Below are 12500 nucleotides of genomic sequence, written 5' to 3'. Positions count from 1 at the left end.
AATAAATATCAATATACATTTTATTTTACTAAAGCATATAATTGCAAAGATCAATTTCCTCGAGATTCGAAAGGATTGTAAAAGTTAGGCTAGAGATCAGAGGGTTATCATATATCATATATTTCATAATACAGGAAACTAGAAAAACTGATTGATTGATTAATTTGATTTGATTTTTAAAAAACTAGTCTCACAAATAAAAATATATGGTTATCGACACCAAAATTGAACTTTTTGCCAATAACATCATTCGGAAATACAGTAGAGAGAGAGAGAGAGTTCCCTTTGTTATTACAATTCTAAACATACTAGTGACATTATAATTTGAACTGAAATATATTTTTGTCTTGAAAAAAAAATATGAGCAATTGGTAACATTGTAATTTAAATTGAAACCTATTTTTGTCTTGGAAAAAAAATATAAGCAATTAGTCATTGTAATTTAAACTAAAATCTATTTTTGTCTTGAAAAAAATATGCAATTCGTAACATTGTAATTTAAACTTAAACTTATTTTCGTCTTGAAAAAAATATGCAATTCGTAACATTGTAATTTGAATTGAAACACATTTTTGTCTTATAAAATTCATACAACTGACCAAAAAAAAAAAAAAAATTACCAAAAAAAAAAACTGCCTCTAGATTTGTTAGATTACATTACTAGCTTGTAGTTAGCCCTCCTAACTCGGGACAGAAACCAGCAAATTACCAGTAAATTACCAGATGGCTTTCAAGAGATTTTGTCTTTCTAAAATTTCCCAAATATTTCTCTTTGAATCAGGTGACTGTGCTGTTCGCCGCTGTGGCGCTGGTGACTGCTAAACCTCGGCATCCAGGGGGAGGAGGTGGTGGAGGCTTTGGAGGTGGAGGGGGTGGAGGACTTGGGGGAGGTGGAATAGGAGGAGGAGGTGGATTTGGCGGGGGTGGAGGACATAAAGGAGGAGGAGGTGGAGGAGGTTTTGGAGGTGGAGGGGGTGGAGGACTTGGGGGAGGTGGTATAGGAGGAGGAGGTGGATTTGGCGGAGGTGGAGGAGATAAAGGAGGAGGTGGAGGAGGTTTTGGAGGAGGAGGAGGAGGAAGTAGTGGAGGTGGCGGAGGAGGATTTGGAGGTGGAGGAGGTAAGGGAGGTGGCGGAGGAGGATTTGGAGGAGGAGGAGGAGGAAGTAGTGGAGGTGGCGGGGGAGGATTTGGAGGTGGAGGAGGAAGTGGAGGTAGTGGAGGAGGATTTGGAGGCGGAGGAGGAAGTGGAGGTAGCGGAGGAGGATTTGGAGGTGGAGGTGGCAGCGGACAAAGAGGTGGATCTGGCGGAGGTTTCGGAGGTGGTGGAGGAATTGGAGGAGGTGGACAAAGAGGAGGCTCCGGTGGCGGTTTTGGAGGAGGTGGTGGAGCAGGAGGAGGAGGAAGCCACGGTGGTGGGAGTGGTGGAGGATTTGGAGGCGGCGTTGGAGGTAAGAATGCTCTAGTAACAACAGAGAATTTAATCAAGAAAATATTTGAAACAATAATAATAAAAAAAAAAATAATAATAATAATAATAATAATAAACGGCTCGTTTTCGTTGCATTGTAAGATTAAATTTAAAATTCAAGTAACAAATATTATTATGAAAGTTAATATTAATATTAAAACTAATAAAATTATTATAAATATTTAAATTATTAAGATTATTATTAATATTGAAAATATTATTAATAAAATTAAAATTACTATTATTAATAAAATTATTAATAAAATTTAAATCATTCAAATTATTATTATTATAATTATTATTATTATTATTTTTATTATAATGAAAATCATTAAAATTATTATTATTATTATTATTATTATTATTATTATTATTATTATGAAAATCATTAAAATTATTATTATCATCATTATTATTATTATTATTATTATCATCATCATCATCATCATTATTATCAAAATCATTAAAATTATTATCAAATCTATTATCAAAATTATTATCATTAAAATTACTAAAATTATTGCTTCCCAATTTTCGCTATTTTATCGGCTTATCTAATCTCGATTTTTTCTTATTTCTTCCACAGCAAGTCACACCGGCTAAATTTCCTTCACGGGGAAACACGTCGCAATAAACTTCAAGTTGATTTATCTAAATAAAATTTCGAAAAATGCTAATGTCTTTTTAATTGATTGGACATCTTTCCTGAGAGGATTATTTTTATTGATTTTTTTTTTTAAATCAGTGTATTACCTGATGATATAAGAAACATAAACACACAAGGAAGCACTGTATTATTTTTTATGTATTTGAAAATAAAAAAAAAAATTAGAAAATGAAAATTGAAAAAAATATATACTCTAAGGGAAATTTCACCTGTTGAAATTTCATCGTATGCCTATATATATATATATATATATATATATATATATATATATATATATATATATATATATATATATATGTGTGTGTGTATATATATACACACACATATATATTAATATATATATATATAATATAATATATGTATATATACATACACACACACACACACACACATATATATATATATATATATATATATATATATATATATATATATATATATATATATATATATATAACAGGAACATATATTGTTCTGACCAGTTATATATTGGACATACATCTTCGACAAAAAAAAAAAAAAATGACCAAGAAGACAGTCTATGTCTAATTGGCGATTAATGTTTAGTCAACAAAATAATCAAACTTATAATCATTAAAATCAAAAGAGAAATCTCGTGCACACGGGTCGTCCATATCTTATGATACGAATTTTTTGTTTTCTTTCCTCACTGGGCTATTTATTCCTGTTGGAGCCGTTGGGCTTATGGCATCCTGCTTTTCCAACTGGGGTTGTAGATTAGCTTGTAATAATAATGATGATGATGATAATAATAATAATAATAATAAAAATAATAATAATAATCAGTCTTTTCTAAAAGTTGTTTTCGTCGGGATGGATTTGGGAAGATAAATCCAACTTAGATGAAAAATCCAACTTGGAAAAAATCCAATTAATCCTGACAGATGCGAAAGAGTTAAAAAAAAATAATCCATGCGAAAGGGTTAAAAAAAATAATCCAACATATTAATCGCTTCCCTAATTAATTGTTGTTACTGTTCTTAAGATATCCTATTTTCATAGTTGATTTAATTCTTTGTTTCATTTCCTCGCTGGGTAATTTTTCCCTGTTGGAGCTCTTGGGTTTATAGCATCTTGCTTTTGCAACTAGGGTTATAGCTTAGCTTGTATTAATTGTAATAATAATAATAATAATGATAATAATAATAAAAACAACAACAACAACAACAATAATAATAATAATAATAATAATAATAGTCTTAGCCACCACTGTTTTATCTTATCATTTTCCTTATATTTTTAGGGTCTGGGATAAGAAAGAAAATAGGTTATCAGTTAAATGAATCTTTTACTTTCAATAAAAACTTAAACCTAGTTAAAAAATAAATATATAGATTCACGGAAATGAATATGCATTAAGCAGGAAGTAAAACTAAACTAAGAGAGACAGTTCTTTAATTTGCCATAATGAAAAAGGGTTAAAGATTTTTTTAATATGCAAATTCAAGGAAATATACATTTAAAGAAACAGAAAGAGAAAAATCATAGATTTTTGACGTCAATGTTTGCGAGAGGGGAAAAGTTCGCAAGAAGAACAAATACGTAGAATTCAAATGGAGTTAGTTTCATGAACTGCCCTTGAAGGGTTAATACGCATTTCGAAACAAAGGGGTAGAGGTTATATAACATCGATGAGAGAGAGAGAGAGAGAGAGAGATCAAGGCCATTGAAGTCTGTTACCCAAGGATTAAAAGATAAAAGAGATAATTAACTCTACGAACAAATATATGAAACATTAGAAATATCAAACCAAAAGGAGGAAGGAATAAAAATTAGATTACAGAATGAAAGCAAACCAATAAAAATTAACAAAAGACACTTTTAAAACATGATACGTATAGAGAGAGAGAGAGAGAGAGAGAGAGAGAGAGAGAGAGAGAGAGAGAGAGAGAGAGAGAGAGAGAGAGAAGGTTCAGCAAACACTAGGTACCAGGTTAAACAATGCCGGGTACAAAGAGGTGTCCAGGGCAAAGGATATATAAAGGACACACCGAGGAATCCCAAACACACAGGTCTCATTTGTCCTCAGTACCACATCACACCAATAGTTCAGGATGCATCTGAACCTTGTAAGTTAATGAAGAAATTTTTCGTAATCAAATGGAATTATATTATATTATATATATGTATATGTATTTAATGTATACATATATATATATATATATATATATATATATATATATATATATATAATGTATATATATACATACATATATATATATATATATATGTATATATATAATGTATATATGCATATATATATATACATGTATATAGTTATGTATATAATGTGTATATACAGTATATATACATATATATATATATATATATATATATATATATATATATATATATATATATATATATATATATACATCCATCTCTTTGATGAGTATATGCTTCATCCTTTTTTTTTTTGCCCCAGTAGATTTCATTAATAATTTTATGAGCGATTCTTACACCACAGACACTCCCTGAATTCATAGCTTTATCAGCCTCATCTGCTTTCTTGTCTAAACATTCTCTCCAGTCATTCCTAGCTGTATTTTAACCTCACTATCAATACTGGACTACTACCCACGCTTCACCTTGTAATTTTCATTACTTCCTCGAAAACTTTCAACAATTAATCTCTGTCTTTGTCTCCTTTTTATAGTACCCTAAGTATCATTGATATCCATGGCTTTCTCCCTGCAACTGCATGTCCCAAACCTTCACTACCAACTGAATATGATATGTTCTTAATATTACATCATTCTTCATTAGCTGTCTGCTCTTCGCCTCTTAAAGTCTCGAAGACTGCAAATCGATTCACACATTCAATTGCAAATGTTTTCTGTGCTCATCTTCTAAAAGATTAGTAGTGTGTGTATGTATGTATATGTATAAGTATGTCTATATACATATATACATACATACATAAACACACACACACACACACACACACATATATATATATATATATATATATATATATATACACACACACATATATATCACATATATACATATCTATCTATCTATATTTATATATATATATACATATATATATATATATATATATATATATATATATATATATATATATATATGTGTGTGTATATATATATATATATATATATATATATATATATATGCATACATACATACATAAAAAAATACTGCACTGCAAGCTACAAGGTCATACATTTTTAAAATCCAAACATTTTAAACCCCATGATTTTGATAATTATATAATAACTGAACTCAACCAAAAACATATGACATTATTTGCTGCAACAAAATTTTAAATTTCATTATTTTTTTTTTCTCTCAAAACAGGTGGTTGTGTTAATCACAGCGCTGATCCTTGTGACAGCTACAGCAGCTCCGAATCGAGTAGGAGGCTCAGGGGGAGGTGGAGGATTTGGAGGAGGTGGAGGTTTTGGAGGAGGTGGAGGCTCTGGAGGAGGAGGAGGATTTGGAGGAGGTGGTGGACAAAGTGGTGGAAGTGGAGGAGGTTTTGGAGGAGGTGGTGGACAAAGTGGTGGAAGTGGAGGAGGTTTTGGAGGAGGTGGTGGACAAAGTGGTGGAAGTGGAGGTGGCTTTGGAGGAGGAGGACAGCAAGGAGGGTCTGGAGGAGGCTTTGGAGGAGGAGGGGGAGGCGAAGGAGGACAACAAGGTGGTAGTGGAGGTGGCTTTGGAGGAGGAGGACAACAAGGAGGGTCTGGAGGAGGCTTTGGAGGAGGAGGAGGCGATGGGGGACAGCAAGGTGGTAGTGGAGGTGGCTTTGGAGGAGGAGGACAACAAGGAGGGTCTGGTGGAGGTTTTGGAGGAGGAGGGCAGCAAGGTGGAAGTGGAGGTGGCTTTGGAGGAGGAGGACAGCAAGGAGGATCTGGTGGAGGTTTTGGAGGAGGAGGAGAACAACAAGGTGGTAGTGGAGGTGGCTTTGGAGGAGGAGGGCAGCAAGGAGGATCTGGTGGAGGCTTTGGAGGAGGAGGACAGCAAGGAGGATCTGGTGGAGGCTTTGGAGGAGGAGTAGGAGCACAGAGTGGATGATGAGGGGAAGGATTTGGGAGTGGTAGCAGCACCGGTGAGGGCTTTGCAGGACCAGTTGGAGGTAGGTTAAGAAAATTTTCTCTTAAGGTATTCAAATCTCTTAAATAAAATATTATTAAAAAAACAGTTAACATTGATCTAACCGGATTGAAGTATTCTATTAAAGATACATTTTAAGGGGTTAACTACTGCACTGTAATTGTTTAGTGGCTACATTCCTCTTGGTAAGGGTAGGGCAGCCTCTTTAGCTATGGTAAGCAGCCCTTCTAGGAGAAGGACACTCCAAAATCAAACCATTGTTCTCTAGTCTTGGGTAGTGCCATAACCTCTGTACCATGGTCTTCCACTGTCTTGGGTTAGAGTTCTCTTGCTTGAGGGTACACTCGGCCCACTTATCCATCTTATTTCTCTTCCTCTTGTTTTGTTAAAGTTTATATAGTTTATACAGGATATAATTACTTTACTGTTGTTACTGTTCCTAAAATATTTTGTTTTTCTTTGTTTCCTTTCCTCACTGGGTTATTTTCCCTGTTGGGGCCCCTTGGCTCATAGCATCCTGCTTTTCCAACTAGGGTTGTAGCTTAGCAAGTAATAATAATAATAATAATAATAATAATAATAATAATAAGAGACAGAGGTGAGGAAAGTATTGCCAAGGTCTACCTTATGCCACATTAGGTCTTGCAGTATTCAGTAACACATTCTTTAGGCTAGGACTTCATTTTAACACATTTTTGCAAACATCTGACTCCAATGTTTGCTGCAAGTTTGTTATAAGCACTATAGAAGTTTATGATGAGATTTTTAACTACACGCCCATTATCTCTGTACACAGAATTCTAGAAGTTTCATTCCATGACCATGTTGTGGAATGATCTTCCTAATATGGTTATTGAATCGGTAGAACTTCAAAAGTTCAAACTCGCAGCAAATGTTTTTTATGCTGAACAGTCTGACATTTAAGTCATTTTATAATTTATATAGGAAATATGTTTCAATGTTGTTGCTGTTTTTAAAATATTTTATTCTAATTGTTCATTATTTTCCATATCATTTATTTATTTCCTTATTTTCTTTCCTCACAAGGCTATCTTTTCCTTGTTAGAGCCTTTGGGCTTATAACATCTTGTTTTTCCAACTAGGGTCATAGCTTAGCTAGTAGTAGTTGTAATAATAATAATAATAATAATAATAATAATAATAATAATAATAATAATAATCATAATAATAATAATAATAATCAGATAATAACCAACGTTATTTGCATAATAAACAAGTGATTCTTTCTACTTTCAGCTAGAAATCTTCAACAAGGTGCAAGCAACAGGAACCTATTTGTGCCTCCATATCATTTATAAACATTGGCATCGAAGACATAGCACAACATTTGATGCAACTCGGAATGAAATCTACATGTAAGAGCTACTTCAGTTCCATGTTTAAGAAAATTAGGTTTAAAGTGTATTGTACACTATTTCCTAGAGAATTGATCGTTAAAAAAATACGACCTTATAGTTTATTATGAATAAAAATAATATAAGATGGTGATTAGTATTCCTTAGATAAAAATTTGTTTAAAAAACAATTTATTTTTTAACAGTTCCTGAAAAAATAAGACACAGTTCATTAAAAACAAAAATAATACACGATGTTGAATATTATTCCTCAAACATCCATTTGTTTAAAAGATAATTTATTTTTGAACAGTTCCTGTTATAATCTTGTGAAAGTGATTTCCTAACCATTATTATTATTATTATTATTATTATTATTATTATTATTATTATTATTAGCTAAGGCACAATCCTAGTTGGAAAAGCAAGATGCTATAAGCCCAAGGGCTCCAAAAGGGAAAATAGCTCAGTGAGAAAAGAAATTAAGTAAATATACTACAAGAGATGTGGAAAAGGTCAAAACTACAAGCTGGCGTATCTACAGAAAATCAAAAAATGCATAATGCACATAACACAGACAAATTATACCCAAATTTAAGCCAAATTCTATGGCTCATTCCTTACACGACCCGATGGGCTTCATTCCTTATAGAAAAGGACCCTTTTCTTAACATAATAGTGAGAAATTCTATTGGTAACGTCCTTGCCTGGTGATTGCTAAACTGGGGTTCGAGTCCCGCTCAAACTCGTTAGTTCCCTTGGTACAGTTGGCTTCATTAATTCCGGTATACTGACGTCTCCTTAGCTACCCGAGAAGTGTACTGAAATTAATGGAGCCAACTGTACCTGCAAACTCACCATCCTTGTAAGTTAAGGATGGGGGGGGGAGCCTATATGTGTACCGTAGGTACACCTATAGTCATTGCCTAGCCCTCCTTGGTTGGAGAGGAGGCTTGGGCGCTGATCATATGTATATGTGGTCAGTCTCTAGGGCCATTCATGAGAGGTCTTTAAACCTTTAAATGGCACTTGCCTGAGCAGTAGTCACAAGTCTGAAATCAAATGAGAGATGTCTGTTGCACAGGTAAATTTCTCTAGAAACATTTCTTTTCGAAATTATCTAAACAATAATTCCCGAAAATAAATTACTAAACTATCGCAACCCCTATTATATTATTATTATTATCATTATTATTATTATTATTATTTGACACTGAAGAACACAGAAAATATTGTATTTATTTACTCTGGTAATTCCTAGCAACAGTATAGGTGGCAGTGGCTGTATATGAAAAGTGGGTAACACCAGAATAATTGGAAGAAACATTGATTACCGCCGCCAATGAAGTTGGAAGGAGGATATGTTTTACCCACTGTTTGTTTGTGTGTGTGTGTGTGATTGTTTGTGAACAGCTTCCTGGTACACAAAATTTTAATCGCAGAGTAATGAAACTTGCAGGGATTAACTTATGTAAAAAGCTGGAAAGAATTAAATTCTGGATGGTCAAGGTCAAAGGTTAAGATCACGGTCACGCAAAATGTCCAATTCACGTAATTAGCCATAAGTTTGGAAATCGTTGTCACAGAGACTTCAAACTTGGTTCATATTAGAGTGTATGAATATCCACACCAATTAATACATGATAAGGTTAAAGATCAAGGTTAAGGTGGAGAAATAAGCTGCCGCGGCGGAGGTCAGCGCTCTACTGTGTGCCCCTCTAGTTTAGAATCTTAACAGGGAGAATTTATTATTATTCTAATATCTAAGTAAAATCCTTTTATATCCTACTGTAATAATTACTAAAATTTAAATCTAATACAACGTGAAATAGTTATTTATAGCCCATTTTATATGACAAGATAATACCCAATGAATAGTAACACAAAATTCACTACTGCATATTCAATTACTACAGTTATCATGCTATCAGGATAGTATGCTTTCCTCCAGCAAGGATAAATTTTCTGTGAATATTTAAAAAAAAAAATAATTCTATACCTTTCAACTGTCGTAGATTTTATAACCAGCCCATGTCAAGAAAACAACAATGCCTACATGATTAACATCGGTTGTCCTAAAAATAACATAGAAACCGATTTAAACAATAAAATAAAGCTCATGTATATAAAAAAATGTCAAGAAGATGACCGACCTCATCTATACAGATATTGCATATGTAGCTGACAATCCAAATACCATTGAGAATTCAACCACAAAATACTGAATTCCACTGTCTTGGATTAGAGTTCTCTTGCTTGAGGGTACACTCTGGCACCCTATTCTATCGTATTTCTCTTCCTATTGTTTTATTAAAGTGTTTATAGTTTATATATGAGAGATGCATTCTAATGTTGTTACTCTTCTTAAAATATTTGATTTTTCCTTGTTTCCTTTCCTCACTGGGCTATTTTTCCTGTTGGAGCCCCGAGGATTATAGCATCGTGCTTTTCCAACTAGGGTTGTAGCTTAGCAAATAATAATAATAATAATAATAATAATAATAATAATAATATAAAGTACAGAGTATTTTATCAAAAGAATACAAATTCATTGCTGTCAGGATTCAGAGACTGTATTTCCTAGAAGATTTCCAATAATACGAAAGGAAGACCGACAAAATCGACAGAAATGATAGAGTCCTCTTCGTGGACCTGCCATTTAACATGACTTAACTACGACCTAACCTACCTGAGAGCTCTCGCAAAACTGATCTAAACCTTAATCCTAATGGGACCTCTCTCGGCTACTCAGAGGGTGGTCTCATTTCCTAGGCAATTTACATAAAGTGATCTTACTTAGCCTAGGTGCCTACACTTTTACAATACTAAATTTAAAACTAGCCTTAACATTAAATCAGGTAACACAGCCTACCATTACATAGTCCTTCCTTGGTGTTAACAATGGCTGTGTTCCTGCCGGCGCGCTTGTCCACTCAACAGGAGATCGTTCTTGGCTCCTGGAGGAACGTCGGGTGGTCAAAACTTCGTGGCCGAGAACGCTACGTTACATCACCTCCCCCCGACATACCCATATAGAGAATCCTCTCTAAGCTCCTCCCAAGATGAGGTTAATTAAGATCAAATCAGTTACATTCTTAGTTTCCATTCAATACACGATTAACGAGCAAACCTACTTCATAATCAATTTATAATCGCTGCATACAATTTGTACAGAACATTCATATACTAAAACAGACATATACTTATGCGTGCAAATGAATCTTGCTAACGTATTTTGAAGTACATAACAAATGGCACATACACATGTATAGTAAACATACATGCACACACAAACACACACACATATATATATTTATATATATATATATATATATATATGTATATATATATATACACACACACACACACACACATATATATATATATATATATATATATATATATATATATATATATATATATATACATACATACATACACGCACTATTTACCGGTCAAAGACTCCAGCAATGAAAATAAGCAGACATGCTCTTATAAGACTAAAAAATACTCTTGCATTGCAGAAAACAGACAGAACCACGAACTTTAGTTACCTATCTATCATTGGAAATCCTTCAATGTTTGAGATGCACTATCTGTTCAAAGATTACCACAAGAACATTGAGTATGAACGATTATCAGTACATGAGAGAGAGAGAGAGAGAGAGAGAGAGAGAGAGAGAGAGAGAGAGAGAGAGAGAGAGAGAGAGAGAGAGAGAGCAAGTCATTATTCCAAAGAAACATACGTCATCAGAGTTTTTACAGTTGTGGCCGAGTTTGTTTGAATGACGACCATACTGGGAAATAAGATAAAAAAAAAACCGTTGCTTTTACGAGATTCAAATTCAAACAGAGTAACGGTCGTCTGGCTTGGGAAGGCGGGACCAGGCAGTGAGTTTTGGGAGTAGGGGAAAGAGTGGGGGGATATTTGGGATCCAGGAAGGGGGGAGGGGGGCATCAAACACATTAACGAATGAGAACTTTCGAGGGTTAAGAAGGGCATCTCGTGTTGGGTATAAAAAGGGGAAAACGTCTACCTTCAGCATCACATTCTCCGTCTGCTTGTCTCTAGGTGTAGATCTTCCTTACTTCACTCAAGATGAATTTGAGGGTGGTGAGTATTATTATTATTATTATTATTATTATTATTATTATTATTACTTGCTAAGCTACAACCCTAGTTGGAAAAGCAGGGATAAATAGCCCAGTGAGGAATGGAAACAAGCAACTACACAAACTACAGGAGTATTTTAAGAACAGTAACAACATTAAATTAATCTTTCATATATAAACTATAAAAACTTAATAAAACATTTCAGAGAAAACATTTGGTTGTAAGATGAAATATCAATATTAGTAGTACTAGTTCTGTTTCTTTTTGTAGAGTAAACAGACAGATATTTATACTGGCTGCTTATAAAGATTTTTGTCTCACTGACTTTGGAAGAAATTATAAAGATTCTTCTTGTCTCAACCAGGTGGTTGTGCTCCTTGGAGTAATTGCCCTCGTTGCTGCTGCTCCAAGTCGAGGTGGAGGAGGCTTTGGAGGAGGAGGTGGATTTGGAGGTGGAGGAGGACGAGGAGGTGGAGGTGGCGGTGGATTTGGAGGAGGAGGTGGATTTGGAGGTGGCGGTGGAGGCGGATTTGGAGGAGGAGGAGGTTTTGGAGGCGGTGGTGGACACAGAGGTGGTTCTGGAGGTGGTGGTGGATTTGGAGGAGGTGGTGGTAAGTAAATATACCTTTAATAAATACATAACGAAATTTAGATCCAAATAGACACCAAAAATGATGAATTTACAAAAAAAAAAAAAAAAAAAAAAAAAAAAAAAAAAAAAAAAACTTAAAATAAGAGAAAAACCTAATCCTTCAATGTATTTGTAAAACCAGATGAGGAACAAATTATCTCTAAAAG

At 33.9% G+C, this 12500-nt stretch overlaps 3 protein-coding genes across 3 annotated transcripts in view; 2 read left to right on the top strand and 1 right to left on the bottom strand.

Moving 5' to 3' along the window:
* The window catches only part of LOC137647335 (uncharacterized), a 4591-nt gene extending 2446 nt beyond the window's left edge, over positions 1-2145 (top strand). Inside the window, exons 2-3 of the mRNA XM_068380735.1 lie at positions 782-1448; positions 2055-2145. Coding sequence (XP_068236836.1) covers positions 782-1448; positions 2055-2071 — 684 coding nt within the window. The 3' untranslated portion in view covers positions 2072-2145. The remainder of the gene's footprint in view (positions 1-781; positions 1449-2054) is intronic.
* LOC137647134 (A disintegrin and metalloproteinase with thrombospondin motifs adt-2-like) overlaps positions 1-12500 on the bottom strand; it is a 241825-nt gene that overhangs the window by 67119 nt on the left and 162206 nt on the right. The gene's annotated exons all lie outside the window — the stretch shown is intronic.
* LOC137647334 (uncharacterized) lies at positions 4211-7738 on the top strand. Its single transcript, XM_068380734.1, has 3 exons — positions 4211-4225; positions 5478-6255; positions 7491-7738. The coding sequence occupies exons 1-2, from the start codon at positions 4211-4213 to the stop codon at positions 6192-6194; spliced, it is 732 nt and encodes a 243-aa protein (XP_068236835.1). The 3' UTR covers positions 6195-6255; positions 7491-7738.

Source organism: Palaemon carinicauda, chromosome 9 (assembly GCF_036898095.1).
Source record: "Palaemon carinicauda isolate YSFRI2023 chromosome 9, ASM3689809v2, whole genome shotgun sequence".
NCBI lineage: Eukaryota > Metazoa > Arthropoda > Malacostraca > Decapoda > Palaemonidae > Palaemon > Palaemon carinicauda.
Note: the sequence above shows the minus strand (reverse complement) of the source record. Positions and strands in the feature narration are given on the sequence as shown.